We start from the raw sequence: 22277 nt of genomic DNA, 5'->3' as shown, positions 1-22277 counted from the left end.
TCAAGTCAGATCCACATACACAGCTATACATACTGTGCACAGTCCACACAAAACCACAGACACAGGCACCCTGATGTCACACACTTGCGTAAATCTGCCAGTGCTGGTGACCAGGCCTGCTACATGGCCCTAGCCTGGCATACTTTGCCCCATTCCATCTGAGCATCATGGGCATAAAGTTAGTGATTCTTGGTATCTTTTCCTGTTGGAACAATTCGGGCCATAGCTTACGTGGATGGGACTAAGGTGCCTTGTGGGGTAAGATTCCAGGAACTATTCAGCAATCAAAAAAAATAAACACATGCAGTTTGCAGCAACATGGATGGCGCTGGAAGGGATCATGCTCAGCGAAATATGTCAGAAAGAAAAAGAAAAATACGGATAGTCTCACTCGTAGCAGGAATTTAGAAAACCTAAATAAGGGGCCAGGAAAAAGACTAATTAATACAAAGTAAAAGTCAAAATCAACAAGCAACAATAAACCAGAGACACACTGGTTGGGGGGGGGGGCGGTGAGAGGAAGGACTAGCGTCAAAATAAGTGGGGGGTGCAATAGTATGGGGAATATAACCAAAATGAAAATGCATACATTGTGCAAAAATGAAAAAAGGTGTAAGAATTATATAAAATAAAATATTAAAAAAAAAAAAAGATTCCAGGAGCTTTAAAGTAAGACATCACGGCCTCAAACCAATCATCAACTTCATATCCAGAGCTTCATTCCCCAGGAGATCAGTTTGCTCCTTCCTGACACTGGGGAGTGTGGGGTCTTGGGGAGAGGGGTAGGGCTGGGGAAGGCAGAGTGAAAAAGCCCTGAGGGCAACTCTGGCAACATCAGGATGGCCCTCCTCACCACAGAGGCTGTGGCTAGACCATGTGGAGCTCAGAGGAAGGAAAAGAAGGCAGAGTGGGCAGAATGCTGGCTGCCTGCTCAGTTCTCTGTCCAGCCTCTCCCTCAAAAGCAAAATCATCAAGGGAGCACCCATGACAGGCAGTGCGCTGGTTTAAGCATGAGGTGCAGATTTTACGGCAAGGTCCCAGCTCTCCTGGAGCTTACATTCACTCAACCTGTCCTTCCATCCACTGAACACTGCCTCCTGCCAGCTTCTGTGCTAGGTTTTATGGGAGAGATGTTGGCAAGATGAAGACAGCTTGTGCCAGGTGGTTCTGTGAGGTTGGAGAAAGCAGTGAGTACTTCAGGAGCTCAGGAAGGAGAGATGTCCAGTTGGACAAATGCTCCATGGGCAAAGATTTTTCAGAGGGTGTGTCAGTGGGCTGGGAGGATGCCAGCCACTGCAGACATGAAAGGGAAGCATCCAGGCAGAGCATATCAGTCAGAAATCCTTAGAATGCAAGTAACAAAACATCATTATTGGTTCATTTAACTGTCAAGTTCAGGAGGAGCTCAGCCCGCCTTGATTCTGGGGTCCAACATTGCCTCCTGGCTCCTCCCACTCACTGAACTGTTATCTACTGAATTTCGGGTTGATATTCTTGGCTTCAGCTTCATGCTTCTGTTCTAGCATGTGCTAGTCACACTACTTTTCACAAGCTCGGCCTGGGTTACCTGCCCATCCCTGAATGCAGCACTGTGCAAGGATAACTGAAGTCCGGTGCTCCCCCCAGCCTCCACCAAAGCACAGGGCCAAGGGACCAAGCAGTAATTTCTCAGAATGAGTGGGATTCGACTACAAAGTAAGGGTGAGGGATGCCTGGCTACAGAGCGATACCTGCTACAAGAGGCAGCCAGCAAGAGCTAGCGGGGAAGTGGGGATGTGCAGAAGAAACCACGGGGTCTCTGGCATCCAGGAACTGAAAAGCGAGTTCAGTGGAGGAGTGTAAGGGTGGAATGGGACCATGGGAAATCCCACCGCTGAAGTTAAACCAAGATTTTGGACTTAATGGTGCAGGTCCCAGGGATCCCTAATGGCTCCTGAGAGAAGGCATGGCAGGCAGAAGGGGAAATATCCCCCGGGACCTCCCAGCATATGTATTTAGTCTGCCTCCCACCTGCAGATTCAAATATTTCTGGGCAGAACACATTTCGCCCCTCCTGCCTGCCAGATCCTGGAGCCATCATCGAGCCTGCAAATGTGGTCCCTAGACAGTGTATTCCCAGCTCAGATACAGGGAAGGAGAGCAGCTTGGGCTGCTCTGAGGGACATGGGAGTGATGGGAGCACTCTGGCTGCTGGGTGCGGACTAGGTGATACCAGAGCAAAATAATAGGAAGCAGAGGTGAGTTGGGAAACCCTTGCAGCAATTCAGGCAAGAGAGTGTGGAGGCTTAATTTTACCCCGCCTCCCCCTTGTTGGGGGAGCTCCCTGCCTGCCTCTCCCCAAGTTCATGTATAGTGGTCATTTCTTCTTGGCCAGTGAGCATGCTGCTCTCGGAACAGCTGGGTTGTGGGGCGTGGGCAGGGCCAGATGTCCGCTGCCATCTGAGCACGGTGGCCAGAAGAGCCTTCAGGTACCAGCGGAAGCGGCGACTGGAGAAGGCGTAGAGGACAGGGGTGAAACAGCAGTGCAGGAAGGCAATGCTCTCGGTCACCTGCAGTGCATAGTCCAGGTGCTGGCTGACCTTGCAGTCCCCAAAGACTTGCAGGTCCAGCAGTGAGTGCAGAAACAAGGTGAGGTTGTACGGGAACCAGAGCACGAAGAAGGCCACCACGAGGGCGATCGTGATCCTCAGAGCCCGGCCCTGGCCTGGGGGCTTCAGCCTGATCAGGACACAGCCAATTCGGGAGTAGAAGAAGATCATGACAAAGAGTGGAAGGAGGAACCCCAGGAGGCTCTGCTGGCAGCGGAGGAAGAGCTTCCAGGTGGTCGCGTGCCCTCCGAAATCCGGATAACAGCTCCACACACCTGTGGGGTATTCGTGTGTCCGCACAAAGACCATGTCTGGGATGGAGACAACCAGGGCCACAGCCCACACCATGGCAGCAAGGAGCAGGCTCTTAGCCCGGGTCCTCAGCCTGTGGTGGGGCTGAGCGTGAACAATCTCCAGGTACTTGTCCCGGCTCATGCAGCTAATGAAGAAGATGCCACTGTAGAAGTTAATGGTGTAGAGGGTGCTTACCATCTTGCACAAGAAATTGCCAAAGACCCAATGCCAGGCTACAGAGGTGCCCCAGAAGGGCAGCGTCACCACAAACAGGAGGTTGGAGATGGCCAGGTTCATCAGGTAGACCTCGGTCATCCGCCTTCGAGGCACATAGCGGAGCAAGATGATGAGGAGAAGTAAGTTTCCGCCCAGGCCCAGCACGAAGATAAGGCTATAGAAGATGGGCAGGAATATTTTGCCGAAGGACAGCACCTCATCCTTCCTACAGATCATGAAGTCCAGCTCGTCCAGGTAGTACTCATAGTCATAGAAGGAGCTGCTGTTCTCGGAACTGGCAACTTGGGTGGTGACTGGCAGAGGGGAGGTGGTGGCAGCCATGGTGGAGCTCTGCAGACCAGAGAGCAGGACGTGAGAGAAATACGAGGCAAGCGGGCATTTCCTACATCTCTCCAAATCCACTTTTGTGACTGATCTGGGGTGTCCAGTACACTCTTCACCTGTAATCTAGTGAGTTTAGCACAAGCGTGGGGACCCCAACTTAATAGTTATGTCACCTTGGGTAGGTGACTTAGCCTCAGGTGTCCCCCTAGTATTCATTTCTTTCATTATAGTCTCTCCTTTATTTTTCCCCCTCATCATTCAAAAAGACTGATAGTGCATTTGCAGTATCCCTTATTATTTATGTCTCTATACTCTTGCCTTATGTGCAGCTTACAATTATTCTTCTTTGGATGAAATCTTCTAGTGAATATTTTTTAAGTGAGATCTCATCTTTAGTAAGGCTCATTTTATCTATAAATACCAGGTGTGTCCACCCTGGCTTGGAGTTTCCAAAGTTGCTTTTGTTAGTTGTAAAATATTTTATTTATACATATCTAGTCACATATCAATATTTTCTTTTATGAATATTTAATTTTTTAAAAATGGCTTCCTTTTTTAAAGATTTATTTATACAAGCACTGGGTACAGTCAGAAGCATGGGAAGGTGAGAGAATTCACCAGAGCCAGAGCGGGGAACATAACAGGCAGACTGATGAAGTACACTGCTGAGGGGAGCAGTGGGTGTCAGGAGAGGTCTGCGCGCCATGCGGGACCCTCGCTGGCAGCCAGGGATTGAACCGGTGCTGCAGAGGCTGCGGGCGGCTTCACAACCCAGCGCTCAACCGCTGCGCCACCAGGGGAGGCCCAATATTTAATTTTTTTTAATATTTTATCCAGTATTTCTAGGTTTGTAGCAGAGAGGAGTGATCTATCATGTTGATAGACTTAGAGCCTACTGAACGTCTCCATCCCTCAGTCTTCCTGTGTTTAAAATGATGATAACAATAGTGGGCTTTTTATGAGGCCTCAATGTGGTCATTCATGTAGAGCACATTAAGCTCTACAAAGAGTGCCCTGAACAAAGCAGGCATTTGATGAGCCCGTTATCTTCCCACCAGCCTCTTCTTTCCTGTATCTATTTTTTTTAAGATTTATTTATTTATGCATTCAAGAACTGGGGTACAGGCCAGAGGCATGGGGGGTGAGAGGATTCACCAGAGACAGAGTGGGGAACAGAACAGGCAGACTAACTGAAATACACTGCTGAGGGGAGCAGTGGGCGAGACAGGAGAGGTCTACAGTGCTGTGAGGGTTAGTTCCCTGGCTGGGGATCGAACGTCTGCTGCAGTGGCTGTGGAGAGCTTCATAGGTTGTGTCTTAACCCCTTGCGCCACCAGGGAGGCTCCCTGTGTCTATTTAACTGAATGGCACCAACGACTACCCAGTCACCTGAGACTGACGTGGACAACATCCCAGATTCTTCCTTCACTCCCCTCATTACTACCCTGAGTCTCTATCACCTTAATACCTCTTGTACATGCCATTTATCTCCAAGACCCCTAAAAAGTGTACATGACATTCTTTTAATAAAATTAAGACAAACAAAATCAAACAGACATACTTTAAAGGAGTGAAAGAAAAGGAGTGAGAAAGTAAGGGAATGACAAGCACAGGATTCAAGATGAAAGTTTCCTGCCTGGAGAAACCAGAGGCATGGGGTGAGGGCAGGTCACTGTCTATGGTCAAGTTCCTTTTGAGTCAGTGACCTCCCAGGTTTTAGTTGAACTATTAAAAAATAATTTATAGGGCCTCCCTGGTGACGCAAGGGGTTAAGCGTCAGCACTATGAAGCAATCCACAGCTACTACAGTACAAGCTGGATCCCTGGCCAGGGAGGTGACCCGCGTGGCACAGCAGACCTCTCCTGACTCACCCGCTGCTCCCCTCAGCAGTGTATTCAGTCAGTCTACCTGCTCTGCTCCCCACTCTGTGTCTGGTGAATCTTCTCACCCCCCGCACCTCTGACCTGTACCCCAGTTCTTATATGCATAAATAAATAAATCTTAAAAAAAGTAATAATTCTTAAGACAGCCTCACATGCACTGGTGATGAGTCTGTTGTGAGCCAAGGATCATGCTTGGTTCTGTATTGTGTTCCAGAAGGAAAGAAGCTTTATGTTCAACACGTTAGCTTGTTCACCGATAGGGAAGAGGGTTCAAGGAGGAGAGAGGAAGGGGAGAAAAAAGATTTCATGGCCCAAGTAGGCAATTACGCACTTACACAATTATGCGGGACCTGCAGGCTGCTGATGACCATGGGCCACAAGCCCAATCAACTCCAACTTGTGCCTCTGCGTTTCATTCTTATTCAAGCAAGATTGTACTTTTAGTTCATTCAACTCTAGTTTGTATTTCCTCTGTGAATTAGTTATTATTTTATTTTATTTTTTTTTTTATAGAGGCATGTTTTATTTATTTATTTGTTTGTTTGTTTGTTTATACATGCACTGGGTACAGTCAGAAGCGCGGGAGGGTGAGAGAATTCACCAGAGCCAGAGCGGGGGGGGGAGCAGAGCAGGCAGAAGGACCGAAGTACACTGCTGAGGGGAGCAGCGGGTGGCAGGAGAGGTCTGCGCACCATGCGGGACCCTCCTCTGGTGGCCGGGGAGCAGCCGGGGATCGAACCGGCACCGCAGAGGCCACGGGCAGCTTCGCAACCCAGCGCTCAACTGCTGCGCCACCGGGGAGGCCCAAATTAGTTATTATTTTAATGGGTGGGAATCTCATTTTATAAGCAGTTTTATATGATAAGAATTCTAACTTTTTACGTGTATATTGCAAACATTTGCCCCAGTTCTTCCTGGTAGAAATTCTGTCTATTTTTTTCCCCCTAGGTAGAATTTTGAAAGTTGTTAACGCAAACCCTCAGCTGACCTATATAGTAGCCATGACACTGTGATCTCACAAATAATGGAGATATTAGATGCTGCTGAGGCAGAACCTCTCCTGAGGGACCCTGTGACTATCCCATTCCACAAGCTTCTGCCCCACCCTTGGGCTTCTTTCAAATGGCTTCTGGGCCAGATGTTGGGGAAAATCACACACACCCTGTCCCCACACCAGGAGCTCAGCCTGAGTGGTTTTCACTAGGACTGGGCTCTGTTTCTCACTAGCTTCAGGAACTTGACCCTGGGTCTTTCTTTCCTGGTCCTCCATTCCTCTCTTGTGCTTCTGAGGTCCTCTATCCTTGAGGCCCACCCTGTCCTGGGCAGCGGTGACAACACTCCCAGCAAATGGTGGGTGTTGGGATAATGAGCTGCTGGAGTTGGGGTAAAGGAACATTCTACTGCTCTTTGTCCTCAGGGGTTGCCAGTAACTAAATGCCAGCTTTTCTGGGTGTCAATACCAACTTTGACCCTGACGTGGGTTCTCAAAAACCCTGGCTTTTGTTTTAACAAACAACCAAGTCTGACAAAATTGCTTTGACTGAAGTCCAAGATCAGGGTCAGCAGGCCCCAGGCTGGACTGGGGTAACTTTAGAGGGTGCCCTCTATCTCAAACATTGTATTTCTTTCCCTTTAGGGGTCTCTGGTCTTCCGATCTTTCCTCGTGGGAATCTTCCAGGTCCTCTCCTCCTCTGACCAACCAGCCCTTCCCAACACTTTCATCAATGACACTAACAGCAGTAGCAATAACTGGCACCCCCGTGTGTACCTTCATATCTGTGATGTGGTCTATAAGGGTAACCAGAAAGGAAGTGTTGGCCCTGCTGAGCCCAAGAGCAATGCCATTTGTCCATAATCACATAGATAGTCACCGGCTGAGCAGTATCTGAATCCAGGTCTTCAGACTCCAGGAGCCGTGCCTCGGTCTTATCTTATCCTTGGCTTCTGTTCTGACCCATTCGGCAGTTACTGAAAGGGAGCACCCGTGATTTGGATTCAGAAGGCCTTAGTTGCCCAGGATATTGCCCTTATTTGGCTGGTCTAGCTTCAGTAGATTCCACCCTTAAAGCCCCCAAGGCTTCTTTAGAAATAGTCTCCCTTATGTAGGAAGAATCATGGCCTCCCAAGGATACCCATGTCTTACTCCCTGAAACCCATGGACATGTTGCCTTAAATATCAAAAGGGACCTCACAGATACAATTAAATGAGGATCTTGAGAAGGGGAGATTATCCAGAATTATCAGGTGGGCCCAACCCAGATAATCACAATGGTCCTTATAAGTGGGAGGCAGGAGTGTCCAAATTAGAGATGTGAAGGTGGAAGAGGGCCAGTGAAGCAGCCACAGGATGGTGGGTGCAGGCAGGCTCTGGAAGCTAGAGGAGGCCAGGGCAGATTCTCCCCTGAGCCTCCAGCACAGTCCTGCCGACCCAGTTTTAATTTCTGAGCCCTAGATAACTCTAAGATAATAATACATTAGTGTTGTGTTTAAGCCACTGACTGTGATAATTTGATACCATGACAATAGGTAATACACTCCCTTTGCCCCAGAATCACACTGAAGGAGTGAGAGCACATTGCGTCCACCTCCTTGAACTTACAGGTGGGGAAACTGAAACTCAAAGAAGGGGTACAACTTGTGCAAAGCATATAGAATCAGTGGGTGCACTGAGCCACGAAGCCCCTGTTCCTGACTGCCCTTCAAGTCTCTGTTCTAAATGTCCCACTAGCCCGTTCTGCTTTTCCTTGTTTTGTTTTTGCTTTCCCTTATTGCCTGAATTCATTTGGCTTATCCAGCAACACTCTAAGGAAAATGAATGGGAGGGTCAGTTATTTATAGCCCAGCGGGGCCAAGCAGGGAATGCAGAGAACTACAGAGAGGCAGCTAGAACTTTAAGGAGGCTTTAAGGAGGAGATTTTAAGGAGGAGGGACAGCCAGGGCAAGGTCAGTCACGCTTCCCCAGCAGTGAACCAGGGGACAGAGGCAAACTGTGGCTTATCTCTGGGGCAGTAGCATTGTCCTCTTGGCGACTTTCTGAGGCTGCTACGCTGGACTGGCTCCAGTTTTGACTTAGCAAGAATCGGTCCTGGAGGGTAATATTTCTTCCTGAGGATCCAGGGCTCCAGGGCTCGCCTCCCAAGATCTCTCAGGGGTGTGACAGTGGAGGCAGCGAGAAAGAGGAGGTTGATTTCTCCATCTAGACAGGAAGGCAGCCAGGGTAGTTGCTTCTTCTTTGAGTTGAACGCTCGCATATCATTTTCTTTTTTACTCCTCACCATTGTTCTAGGAAGCAATAATATGACAATCCCCATTTTCCATATGAGGAAACAGGCTTGGACAGGTAAAGTCCAAACACCCGTGGCTCCAGATCAGCCAATGATGGGCCCAGAATTGGATGGCCCCAGCAATACTGGGTAGAACTGGTGACCCCCAGGTCCTTTTTTCAACATGGACCACACATGGATCTGAAGGATGTGCTTCTGAGGGTGGGGACTTCTGGCCCCAGCAGTGAGTGGCAGAAAAGGTGCAAAGTCATTAACATGCTCCTGCGGGTATGTGAGACAGTGCCGCTCCCATTTGAGGCTTGGAGACATTCAACAAATGATCATGGAATAACCAATTTTCACTGAGTAGTGTTAAGTTGGTAGGTAACTGATCAAGGTGGGAATATTTACACTATGGCAAACGTTATGCATTGCAGCTTCCCCTCCCTCCTGCATCTACCTCTCCTGGCATCGCTGAGAGTTGGTTGGTAAATTTTTGTTTGTTTGTTTCAATTCTAGTTTTCTCTGTTTTTCTCTTTTTTTAATTTATTTTTTACATCATTTTTTGTTTTTAGACAATGTTTGCTCCCCTCCTCGTGTGTAGTCCCCATAGAATTTCCTTCCCCAATGCACCCGTGCACCATCACCTCAGTCCCCTGTGCTCCTCCCTCCCTCCCTCTGATGCCTCTCCCTCCTCCTTCCCTGCAAGATTTCTCTGATTTATAATTGTCTGTTTTGGTTTTGTTGTATTTTGTATTGCTATTTTTTTTTACACTGATGTCTTACTTGGTTCCTCTATATTCTTGCTGTAAGTGAAAACATCTGATATTTTTCTTTTTTCCTTCTGACTTATTTCACTGAGCAAAATTTCTTCTAGCTCCATCCATGTTGCTGTGAATGGCATGAGTTTATCTTTTTGATTGCTAAATAGCAATTCCACTCCTAGGGATCTACCCAAAGGACACAAAAACATTGATTCAAAAGACCACCTGTACCCCTGTGTTTAGTGCAGCACTATTTACAATAGGTAAAACCTGGAAACAACCCAAATGCCCAAAAAGAAATGACTGGATCAAGAAGATGTGGCATATATACACAATGGTTGTTAAACTTTTACCAGGATACCCCTGATCGTGATCCTGTGGAACCTGACTAACACTGCCTGTCTCACTGTCTCCCTGTCTGTGTTTCCCACCACCTACTCTCTTCCACATCAATCCCACAGCTGCCCTGCTCCACTGCCAAGAGGGCAGGATTACACGCAGATCTTTCTTGGGTGACCACAGCTGAGTGTGCTGCCCACAGTGAACAAATAAACATGACCAAACCTAAGCCCCAGAGGTGACACCAGCTATCAAAACCTAAAGCCAGGGCTTCCCTGGTGGTGCAGGGATTAAAGTCGCAGCATATCACCAGCCACTGCAGCATGAGTTCGATCCCTCCGGCCCTCCAGGGAACTGACCTACATGGCACAGCAGACCTCGCCTGTCTTGCCCGCTGCTCCCCTCAGCAGTGTATTTCAGCAGATCTGCCTGTTCTGCTCTCCACTCTGTCTTTGGTAAATCCTCTCACCCCCTGCACCTCGCGCCTACAACCCAGTTCTTCTATGCATAAATAAATCTTAAAATAAACTAAAGCCAAGGTCACTTCTAAGGGAAAATAATTTTGCTCGTCTCTTCACCACTTGAAAATCATATTCTTTAAAACGCAACCTAAACCCTCCCCCTCCCCAGAAGCCTGCCTGAGCTGCTGGTCTGGTGCAAGCCCTGCTCTGCCCTCCACCCCCAATTACTGAGGGAAGGCCACTCCTCAGTCTTTGTACCCAACTCCTGGAAGTAGAGTCACTTCTGAGGATCACTTGCCTCCTCCACCCCTAGAGATGGGATTTCCAGGGGTTGGAACTCACCAGCACAGAGACTCTTCACCAGTGATGTGGAATTCATCAGCACCATCATCTGTCTGCCCCCTTTCTTTCTCATTTTCCTCTTGCCTGATTTTCTGCCGTCCACGCACTTGGACACAGTGGAGGCAACTCCCTGCTCTGAGAGTTATTTTCCAGCCTGGGCCAACTCCAAGTGGCCCCAGCCCATGACCACAAAGTATAACCAAACCAGAGTCCCCACTGTTTGCACTTGAGTCATGTTCCAGTGCTGCCTCCAGTCAGTTGTAGCCAAGTACCATGAGCTGTGATCCTGAGTTCACCCCCAGTCCCCTATAGGAGGCTCCCCAACTGCTCTGGAGCACTGGGGTGGGAATGGAGCAAAGCCTGAACTCCACTTGGCTCAGCTCGGCATGGTCCTCCCTCTACCTCTGACTGTGGCACTTTAATCCTGCAATTCTGGTCCAGCTATGGCTGGACCAGGGCTATGGATAACACCCTGGTTTTGGAGTACAAGGGGCATAAAATTTACTTGGAGGGGGGAACTGGTACAGAGTTGGGGGTCTCCATTTTCTTCTTCCTAGATTTGGGAGAACACCAGATACTAAACTCTGCTATGTATACAGCCATAACCACTACTAAAACCAATAACACCCACCGCTTGCAATGCATTTTCCATGGTCCAGGTTCTGTTCTCAAAACTTCACATACATTATTCATTTCATCCTTGCAAATAACACCTTGAAGACATGACCATCATTATCTCTGTTTCACATATGAGGAAACTGAGTCAGAGAGAGGCTAAGGAACTCGCCCAAGGCCACATAGTTAACAAGTAGCAAAACTTGGATTTGAACCCAGGCCCAGTGTCTAAACTAGCTTATGAAAAGATAGGAGTGAAGAATGGAGTTAGAGAGGGAGTAGTGGCAGGAGACCAGGCCACTGATCAGGTCACCTGAATGGAAGACTGGTGTGTGTGTGTGTGTAGACGGGCAGGGAGGAGCTAGTGGTGCTTGAGGGGGAAACAAGAAAGGAAACTGAGGGTGGCCCCAAGAAGACAGGAAGAAAGAAGTCTAGGGTCCTGAAACAGTGTGCAGGAAGAGAAGTCATGAATGATCAAGCAGGGCAGAGGCCGGGCTCCACTTCACCTCCCAGTTCAGGATGCCCTTGGACTTAAACCTTCAGGCCCTGCCAGCCGCCAGACAGTCAGGCTTCCATTCTGAAGCCCTGGACTTCCATGAGCCTGTTTACTGACTCACAAAATACATACTACAGCAAAGGATTTTGTGAAGGTTAAATTTGGAGCAATCAACTAACATCTCGGAGCCTCAGTGGTGTCCTGGGGTAAGGGGCTTTTATATACTAAGTTATGTATTTAATCCTCACATTTATTTAAGAGAAATTAAAAGCTGGCATTGGCTCCATTTCACAACTGAGGACACTGAGGCACAGAGAGGTTAGGGAACCGGCCAAAAATTACACAGCAAATGAGCAGTGGAATCAGTTTTACAAACCCTAAGTCCCCACTCTTAAAACACTCAGTTGCCTTGCCTCTCAAAGCCAATAACAAGTCAACTGTGGCTCCCCTCCCCAAACTTTCAAATGTAATTTACTGCTCACAACAATTTATGGGACAAGCACTATTGTTAATCCCACTTTACAAAGGAGGGATTGAGCCTCAGAGAAGGGAGACTGCACCCCAGGCAGCAAGTGCACTATAGGAAGTCAGTCCCTACAGCTGCCTCCAGAGCCAGTTTCCTGCCCCTCTGTAGACTCACAGCACAGCTGCCCTCTGCGAGGTCCACCAGGGAGGCAGCGCCTTTGGATCCATGTGCTGTAGAAAACAATAGCGCCCAGTCCTGATATTTACATGGGGCCCGGTACTTCCGAGGCTCATTTATATCCCAGTCCTTTCAAGTCCCCCTGGCTGCCTTTTAAAAAGGTAAGCAGGTGTTGTGGAACCAAGCTTAGCTGAGGTTTCGCCATTTTGTATATCCTCCACCTTGGTATGTTAGTCCTTGTCCAGCCGCATTCCTTGTCCAGCCGCATTCCAGAGATAGTTTCAGCAGTCACAACCCTCACTTCACTTGGTGATGAAAAAGCAGACCACCCCAGCCGCCAATGAGGGCAGTCCTATCCATAAATGGGACAGCATCACTAACCGTCCAATCAGTTTGAAACTATAACCGCGCGCGCCAAAATGCTTTTGTAGTAGCCAATGAGTAATTGCCAGCTTCTTTCAAAATTCGCGCCACTCGTGACCCTATAAGATACCCCAGCTTCCTCTGTTCAGGGCTCTCGACCTCTGCCGTTGCATCGGTGCGTGTCGAGGGCCCGGTCTCGAGCCCGTAATAAACTCCTTTGTGCCCTTGCATCGGTTGTCTGTGTCCTTGGGGGCTGCACTGGTCGACTTGGGCACAACAGTGTCACCTCTCCAGGGAGCCCAGGGCCACACCAGAGGAGGCAGAGCTAACCCTGGGACCCTGACCACTGCATCCCAGATCATTGTAGTCTCTCTTTACTTTTTTTAACTCTACTTTTTTTTTTTTTTTTAAGATTTATTTATTTATTTATACAACCACTGGGTACAGTCAGAAGTACGGGAGGGTGAGAGAATTCACCAGAGCCAGAGTGGAGAGAAGAACAGGCAGACTGACGAAGTACACTGCTGAGGGGAGCAGCGGGGCGAGACAGGAGAGGTCTGCGCGCCATGTGGGACCCTTGCCCGGTGGCCGGGAATCGAACTAGCGCTCCAGAGGCTGCGGGCAGCTTCACAAGCCAGCGCTCAACCCTGCGCCACCAGGGAGGCCCTCCTTTTTTAAAAAAAAAAAAAAAGATTTATTTATTTAAGCATACAAGAGCTGGGGTAGAGGCCAGAGATGCGGGGCGTGAGAGGACTCACCAGAGACAGAGTGGGGACCAGAACAGGCAGACTGACAGAAATACACTGCTGAGGGGAGCAGCGGGGCGAGACAGGAGAGGTCTGCTTCGCCATGTGGGTTGCTCCCTGGCCGGCCGGGGATCGAACTCGTGCTGCAGAGGCCTCGGATTGTTTCATAGTGCGGTGCTTAACCTCTTGCGCCACCAGGGAGGCCCCTAACTCTACTCTTATCCTGATTCCAAAAGTAATACATGTTCAATGCAAAATGCAGGATTTGAGGAAAAATACAGGAGACTTCCTCCCCCGCCCCAGGATTGCCCTTGGGAATGTTCTGGTGCGTCTTGTTTTCATGCCAGGCTCCTGGGGTGCTGCGTTAGCTTCCCCAGGTCTGGCTGGAGGAAAGTGACCTTGACCAGTCCCCAGCAGGGCAGGGGTTCCCCCCACAGCCTCCTCCTCCTCCCTGGGATACTTGTGCCCCTATGGGCCCCACATTATTCAATGTTTCCTGACTCTTATCTGCAAGTGGGTGGTGTTTGTGATGTTGATAAGCTCTCAAGAGCAATCCCTCTGCCCCAAGCTTATTTCAGTTAATAAAAACTAAGCACTTTTAGGATCCAACTCTTCAAGGAGCTGCTGCCACAAAAGAAGCTGTGACTTTCCGTATTTCCTCCAAATCCTTCTTGTTTTTTTTTCCTTTTTGCCTCTCATTGGTGCCTGAAAGTTCACCACGAGAGCACCTTACATTTATATTTCAGCATTATGCTGGGTTTAAAAGGCAACACCCCCACTATCCCCACTGCCTCCAGGGAGGGTGGTAAGATCACACAGAATAACATGGAATAAAAGACAAAATACAACATGGCCCACTTAAGGCTGGGAAGCTCTGGGCAAATTACTTAACCTCTCTGAGCCTCAGTTTTTTTCACCTATAAAATATCTCCCTTGGGGCCTCCCTGGTGGCGCAAGGGATTAAGACGCAACCTATGAAGCTATCCACGGCCTCTGCAGCACAAGTTCAATCCTGGCCAGGGAGAAACCCACATGGTGAGCAGACCTCTCCTGACTAGACCGCTGCTCCTCTCAGCAGGGTATTTCAGTCAGTCTGCCTGTTCTGTTCCCCACTCTCTCTCTGGTGAATCCTCTCACTCCCCACACCAGTTCTTGTATGTATAAATAAATAAATCTTTAAAAAAATAAAATAAAATATCTCCCTTGTGGCGTTTTTAGAACAGCTAAATGAGTGCCCAGGATATAGCTATAAAATCCTTCCCACGCCCTAAAATGACAACAGGCTCAGACGAATAAGAGCGTATCCTTGGACTGTTTGGGGCAGAAGAGCTGGAGGGTTGGGGGTGGGTGTGATAACAAGAGACAGAGTCACACCAAGAAGGTGTGGATGTCTGCGAAGAACATGGAGCAGGGGAACATCAGCCCCAGGAGGGCGGTCCTTGGAGACCATCTCATCTGTCTCCATCACGGGACATCTGGGGAAACGGAGGAAATGCCTGAGGGCAACCAACCAGGTCTGAGATCATCTCTCAGGGATTTTCAGAACCCACTGAAACAGATTCTCAGAGCCAGCATGACAATGGGAAGCAGCCAGGGGCTACCTGCTTCCCAGGGCAACTGCTCCAGCAGCTCCCCTAGAGAGAAAGCTCTTCGTATCTCCTGCTCCCCACACCTGTTGCCACTCTCCAGCCCCTGGATCTGGTCTCTGGGACCCCTGGGCAGGGCCCACCCCAACCCAAGTGTGGTCAGAACCTACCGGAGCCAGACCTCCTGGCCTGGGGATGTGCACCCTGAGCCCAGGAGGAGAGCAACAGTGCCTGGTCCTTCTTCCTCAGGAAAGAGCAGAGGGAGTGTGTTTTTTCTTATAAGCTCTGCCCCTGTCTGGACAGCAGCCTCCACACATCCGGCTCTAAGGCTGGAACAAAGCCCACCATCTATGCAGTCCCAGCCCCACTTCAGCTGCTGACAAAATGAGTCAAACTGTAATGACAGCTTTCTCATAAATCAGTAGCTCCAAAAGCCAGTCTCATTTCTTTCAAAACATGTCTCTCCAATCACACCTCTTTGGATGGAGTCCCCTGCAGCTGGACCTGGGCAAAAACAGGCCCAATCCAACCTGTGTTTTTGCTTTCTCTGTCCCCTATCTAGGCAGCTGTCCAACCTTCAGCTTCATTGATCCTGAACACTTCCCCAGCAGAAACCCACCCCTTTTCCCCCAACTCGCTTCTCTGACCTTAACTCCTTCCAAGCAACGTTGTGTCTGTTACACCCACACTGTGTCAGCCATAGCCTCATCCTAGATTTTTCCAAACCATCTTCCCTCTTTCCTCACCTCTTCTCCACTGCCATCCCCACCCAATCATGTATGTCTGTATAGCTCGACACCTGTCTGCTCCCCTACAAGTCAGGCATTCCCAGAGCAAGAACCACATCTGAGCCCAGGGCCAGGCAAGAGTAGAAACAGAATGAATGGATGAATGGATGATATGCATATGTGCTTGGAAGAAGGGAAATATCCTCTCTTCAGGACAGCATCTGTAGTACAGAGCCAATGCCTCAGCCACCATCACACTCCAGCCCCACTTAATCTGATGCGTAGCAGATGCTTCGTGAATGCCTATGACCTCTTTCTGAACAGAGCAGCAACAGGGCACTGATGCCAAGTGGTTACAGGCTGGCAAGGGGGTCACACCGAGCTGGGCTTGATCTGGTTTTGCATGCCCCCACTGTGGACCTAGAGAGGGTGGCTTCACCTCTTCATCCTTGGTTGGGGATCTGTATTGGGGGTAGACAATAGTGCCTCCACAGACAGGCATGACAATAACAAAATGTCCCCAGAAGGGTGGACATGGACTTAGACTTTTGCCTGTCCCTGAGGTCCACGGCTGTCTGTGCCAGAGGGAAGCAGGTGGCACCATGTGGGTGAAACTCCAAGTCTCTCTAGACCAAGTGTTAGTTACCAATCTGCCAAAGCCGTGGAGTCGTAGCTCCATCCTGGGGAACAGCTAAGTTCTGGAATCTAGGTTCTTTCCTCAAACCTACCAGTTTTTAAATTTTTTTTAAATTTAAAATTGCAAGAGCTGTACCCAGGACTGCATATCTGTCACCAGCACCTCCTCATGGCAGCACCTCACAGACCCACACGAGTGGCCTAAGCCGGGAAGTGGACTGAGACACGATACTGTTAACGAAGGAACAGTCTCATTCAGAGGCACCAAGTGTCCCACGAATGTCCTCTCTGGTCCAGGATCCCACAGAGCATCTGGCCAGCCTGGCTTTGTCTTTTGTGAGCTTGATGGGTTTGAAAAGCCCTGAAGAACTTCCCTGCATTCCGCTTGATGCTTCTTCATGATTAGATTGTGGTGATGATGCCTTTGCTGGGTGTCCTTCTCAAAGCCTCCTCAGTGTGAACTTGGATCACGTGGGAAGGGGGTGTCTGCCGGGTGTATCCACTGTGAAATTATTTTTTATTCCCTGTCATTAATAAGAGTCCTGTGTGGTCCTTTGAGACCAAGCAAATAACCTGTTTCTTATCCTACTTTTGCCCACTCATTTTATTTTGTTTAATTATTTTATTTTATATAATTCTTACATATTTTTTCATTTTTGTTGTATTCCCCATACAATTCCTACCCCCCTTATTCTGACCCTAATCTCTCTACTCAACCCCCCCCAGCCCCCCACCATAGTGTGTCTCTGGTCTATAGTTGCTTTTTGATTTTGATTTTTACTTTGTATTAATTAGTCTTTCTCCTGGTCCCTTATTTAGGTTTTCTAGGTTCCTGCTATGAGTGAGACTATCCGGTATTTTTCCTTTTCTTTCTGACTTATTTCGCTGAGCATGATCCCTTCCAGCGCCATCCATGTTGCTGCTATTGCATGAGTTTATCTTTTTTGATTGCTGGGTAATATTGCATTGTATATATGTACCACATCTTCTTGATCCAGTCATCTATTTTTGGGCATTTGGGTTGTTTCCAAAGCTTGGCTATTGTGAATAGTGCTGCTATAAATATAGGGGCGCAGGTGCCCTTTGGAATTACTGTTTCTGTGTCATTTGGGTAAATACCTAGGAGTGGAGTTGCTGGATCATATGGAAGCTCCATCTTTAGTAGGTCAAGGAATCTCCATACAGCTCTCCATAGTTGCCCATTCATTTTAGCACCCACTGATGAAGCTTTGTGATGACAGTTATTGCTGTAGTATTTGCCAAATGGGATTTTCTATATTCATCATCCTTTCTAGATTGATTAATTGAAATTTCACTGCAAAAAAAGAATTGGTTTTTCAAAGGGCAGGAAAAAGACAAAGCTTGCAAGCTGACACTTGATTGGAGGCATCCAGCTGGGGCGGGGAAGGGAGAGGGGACCAGCGGGAGAGGAAGAGCTCAAGGGGCCTGTGACAGATCAGTGCTTGGTGGTGGGGGGATCGGGATGAAAAAATAACATAAAATAAAACCAACTTCTTTTTAAAAAAGAATTAGTTCTTTTGGGCCTCCCCGGTGGCGTAGCGGTTGAGCGCTGGGTTGCAAGGCTGCCCGCAGCCTCTGCAACGCCGGTTTCATCCCGGGTCGAGGGTCCCACATGGCGCGCAGACCTCTCCTGCCGCCCGCTGCTCCCCTCAGCAGTGTACTTCGGTCCTTCTGCCTGCTCTGCTCCCCGCTCTGGCTCTGGTGAATTCTCTCACCCTCCCGCGCTTCTGACTATACCCAGTGCTTGTATAAATAAATGAATAAATAAATAAATACATCTTTAAAAAAAAAAACTAGTTCTTTTAATTTGTTTCCATCAGAATGGACTCCTGTGTATTCATTTTATTCCATTATTATCATTACTTCTTTTCCTATTGGAATCTTATTTTCCTGTACATCCTCTTTCGAAATATCTCAACCCATCTGCTTCCTGTTGAGCTAATTTTCCAGGCACAGACATCAAACACCTATGTCTGGCCTGCAGCACAGGTTGTTGGGTCTTTGCAGGGAGCCAATTTCTCTCGCACTCACCTGGCTGCCTTCCAAACAGGGCCTGGGCCTTTTCCTGGAATGGCAGGTTCCAGGCAGCGGAAATCAGTCGCAGCTCCAGGAAAGACCAACTCTAGGTCCTCTCGGTCCTGTTAGTCATCCTGCTCCACCCCATCCTAACTGGTCAAGCAGTAGTAGCTCCAGCCAACCTCCAGCCAACCTCATGCCCTGAGTTTTTTTGGGCCCAAGAAGCCACAGTGGCACGCAGCTGAGCAGCACTGACCAAAATCTGTCATGCAGAGGATGTGCTCTCCACCCAGGAGATAGTTAGCAGCTGTTTTCCACCAGCCCAAAGGACAGCTAAAGTAGCAACAGCCATACATGGCTGCAAGAGAGGCTGGTCAAGGAGAAGGGGAACTTTGCTCTGTTGAAGCAGTCTGGAGGGAGAAGGCAGTGACCCCCTCTGCTTTGATCTCTTTATGATGTGATAGATGGTCTGTTCTGGGAGGGCAGGGCTGGGCCCTGAGCTAGGCATCCAGGAGGCACAGGCCTGTCTGGAATAGAAGGCCCCCATCAACTGGGAGAGCTTACCCTTCCCTTTCTGACACACTCCTAACACACCTGCTTCTTGAACACGTTGAGTACATTTACTATTTCAGTGAAAAGTGGCATCACAGTTTCAAAAAATGTTCAAAACCCCTGCTTCTCTCCCTAGTCAAGCACCAAATGTGAATTTGTGTGTCTTTTGCCTGCAGCCTGACTCTTTCTGTTCCCCATGGCCTAGCTTCAGATTTCCAGAGACTTCCCCATGTTCCCACACTCACCCACCTCCCCAGGCCTCCCTGACATCCTGCTCAAAGCTTTCTAAGTCTGCAGGGAAATTATTGTCCAGGGGCAAATCTGTCTCCCTACCAGACCACCCAGCCCTCACGGGGAATTGTTCATCTACTCACAGTTCCTGACATCACCCGCACAGGGCAGAAGCTGCCAGTCAGCCAGTTGTTTTGCTGACCTAGCGCAATCAGCTCTCAGTGGGGTGGTTTTTGATGAAATATCCCCAGTTTGGGCCAACTTCACCCTGTCTGGCTCACTCTCAAGCTCTTTTTCTCCATTTCTCTATGTGCCTTGGGTAAAATGCACCCATTTTGAGCCAAGCCCCTGAGAGGGTTAGTCTGGTTCATCTCTAGGGTCTTCAAAGCTGGAATTTCTAGCCACAGACTTGCCCTCCAACTTAAAATTCTGCTAAGTCCCATGTCTACTCACTTTGATTCGATGCTGTGCCAGAATCTCATACCAACTTCTTTCTCTCATGCTCCATTGACGGCCCAGCAGGCAGGAAATGTTGCTTATCTTGTCTCTTCCATTTCCTCTTTCTGTGTCGCTCCTACTAACTCTCCCCTCCTGCCCTGCCAGTGGTGTGCTGTGTATCCTTCTGCGCATCTCCCCAGGGCCTGGAGCTCAAGGCTTTGGAAGGAGTCTGCTTTCAGCAAAGAGGCAGGATGTGTAAACTTTTCATTACTTACCGGTCCCTTACCTTGGTACAGATATATTTGTTTGAGATCAAAATATTTATTCATTTACCAAAATTATCTTCAGCCATATACAGTTAAAGAAATAGTGCTCCAGGGGCCACCCTGGTGGCACAAGGGGTTAAGACACAGCACTATGAAGCTACCTGCAGCCTCTGCAGCACGAGTTCAATCCCTGGCCAGGGAAAAACCCACATGGCTCAGCAGACCTCTCCTGACTTGCCCACTGCTCCCTAAGCAATGTACTTCGATCACTGTTCTGTTCCCCACCCTGTCTCTGGTGAATCCTCTCACCCCCCACACCTCTGGCCTGTATCCAGTTTTGTATGCATAAATAAATAAATCTTTTTAAAAAAAGAAATTAAAAAAAGGAAAAAAAATAGTGCTCCAGATGTCTTCTTTCTGGGTTAGATCAGACAAAGGGGGTCACACCCATTTTGCAGACAGGGTGGCCAAGACTCAGAGAGGGAGGGAAATCACTTGCCCAGAAACAGTTGATGGGAGCCTGGACGTCCTGACTCCCATCCCAGTGCTCTCTTGCCCACCATGTGTGTGAATATTCTGTTTAATTCCTTGCTTTTTCTTTCTCTTCAGTCAGACCTATTCAATAGTTAGCTATTCCAGGATAGAAAGTATTTCATACTCATTTGAGACCTCCTTCCCCACCACATACCCCAGCCTGAGCTGGCATGTACTGGACACTCAACAAACGTGCACTGGGTGAGTGCATGCTTCTATGCAGAGAGCCTTCCCACTCATACCTACTATTCTTGCACACTAACTCTGTTATAGGACAGGGAGAGGGGCAGCCCAAACCCCGCAAACCTGCCTATTCTAAATGGGTTCTGCCATCCGCCGCATCAACACAAAACATAGGAGACTTTAATGGGAAGGAACTTTAATAAAACTAGGAAACAATACAGGAAAGGCAAAGAGTCTAGTTTCTAAATGAAGCACCCAAAGTTACCCGTCCCCTCGTGGGTAAAAGTCCATCCATATGGGATTGGCCCAGAGCAAGGCCCCAAAGCCTGCCACAAGTCTGAAGCATCTTCCAGTGGGGACCCACAGCAAAGGGCCCGAAACAACCAGACAAGCCCGGAAGAAAAAGAGAGCAAAATCAACATCAAGATAAAAGCTGCCATTGTCACCTCCCCACGGGTCTCACCCACATCTGTGTCACCCAGTCCACGACCAAAAGACAAGCGCAGTTTCTTGATGTGTCTCGTGGCTCCATCCTGCTTCCTTCCTCAGTCTCTTCTGCCGCTTCTCTTCCTGCTCAGCTCCACCCTTCCTTGGGTGGGACAGGGAACCTGGAACCTCCCCCTTTCCTGGGGACCACCCTGTTACAACTCCACTGCCTGGGGCTTCTCTGGGGCTCAGTTTCCCCAACTGCAGAGGGGTTATGGAGGGCTGGGCTCTGTGGGCTATCCATGGCCCTGGGGCTTTATCCATGAAGACTGCTGTCTGCACTTTGGGGAACACATGACTGGAAACTGGGATTCCAGTCAGGGACCACAACTAGCAGCATTTGGGCACACCCTGGCCTGGAAGTGAAGAGGCTTGGAAATTGGTGCTTACATTGAGCCTGGAAGTGAATGGGAGGCAAGGACAGGCTATCAGCTTTCTGTAGCCAACTCCATTCCTCCGGAATAATCTTCCTTTTAAAAAAAAAAAAGATTTATTTGTTTATGCATACAAGAACTGGGTATAGGCCAGAGGTGTGGGAGGTGAGAGGATTCACCAGAGACAGAGTGGAGAATAGAACAGACAGAATGACTGAAATACACTGCTGAGGGGAGCAGCGAGCAAGACAGGAGGGGTCTGCTGCGCCCTGGGGGTAGGTCCCTGGCTGGCTGGGGATTAACACAGTGCTGTGCTTAACCCCTTGCTCCCACCAGGGAGGCCCTGCCTGCTCTTTTCATGAGAAAGAGCTGCTGCTCCTCAAAGCCCAAGGTTCTTCATCTATGAGTGGTTGGACAGTGGTGACTGGTTTATCTTCCATGACCTGGGCCTCCTCCTGCAGACTCCAGTGCACCCTGACCCTGCTCTGTATCTTCTCCTAAGAGGGTTTCTCTGTACTGGCATTCCTTGGCACTTGGTCAGGGTAACACAGTTCACCAAGGGCCAGGCATAAAAAGCAGGTGCTAGCTCAAATTCCAGTGGGAACTCCACAGTTACAGGGCTGTTCTTTGGGGTGGGAGGTTAAGTGGTGGTCACATTGTGAGCCCTGACTCTTCCAATTAAAATAATTCTCAAAAGGTGAGATCATGGCTCAGTGCTCATTGAGATCACACTGCCCTTTGAAAAAGAATGGAATGAGGGGCCTCCCCTGGTGGCGCAGCGGTTGAGCACTGGGTTGCGAAGGCAGCTCCAGTTTGATCCCCAGCCACCGGCGAGGGTTCCACAACAAACAAACAAAAAAACAAAAA

The 22277-nt window shown here is 48.9% G+C and overlaps 1 protein-coding gene across 3 annotated transcripts; it reads right to left on the bottom strand.

Moving 5' to 3' along the window:
* Positions 1 to 662: 662 nt before the first annotated feature.
* ACKR2 (atypical chemokine receptor 2) lies at positions 663 to 19609 on the bottom strand. Of its 3 annotated transcripts, none has more exons than XM_037527022.2 (2): positions 19583 to 19609; positions 663 to 3449 (listed from the first exon to the last, which is right to left on the bottom strand). In XM_037527022.2, the coding sequence occupies exon 2, from the start codon at positions 3438 to 3440 to the stop codon at positions 2292 to 2294; it is 1149 nt and encodes a 382-aa protein (XP_037382919.1). In that variant the 5' UTR covers positions 3441 to 3449; positions 19583 to 19609; the 3' UTR covers positions 663 to 2291. The 3 variants fall into 3 exon arrangements, with proteins under 3 accessions (XP_037382919.1, XP_054549451.1, XP_054549455.1); XM_054693476.1 differs by lacking the exon at positions 19583 to 19609 and adding an exon at positions 15116 to 15225; XM_054693480.1 differs by lacking the exon at positions 19583 to 19609 and adding an exon at positions 10497 to 10505.
* Between the last annotated feature and the right edge of the window lie 2668 nt (positions 19610 to 22277).

The sequence above is a fragment of the Talpa occidentalis genome, unplaced genomic scaffold, assembly GCF_014898055.3.
Source record: "Talpa occidentalis isolate TD23 unplaced genomic scaffold, MPIMG_talOcc4v2.1 talOcc4.10, whole genome shotgun sequence".
In the NCBI taxonomy this organism is placed as follows: Eukaryota; Metazoa; Chordata; class Mammalia; order Eulipotyphla; family Talpidae; genus Talpa; species Talpa occidentalis.
Note: the sequence above shows the minus strand (reverse complement) of the source record. Positions and strands in the feature narration are given on the sequence as shown.

What these genes read in the sequence shown, in the direction of transcription:
- ACKR2 (XM_037527022.2), bottom strand. Translation starts at nt 3,440, where the DNA reads ATGGCTGCCACCACCTCCCCTCTGCCAGTCACCACCCAAGTTGCCAGT.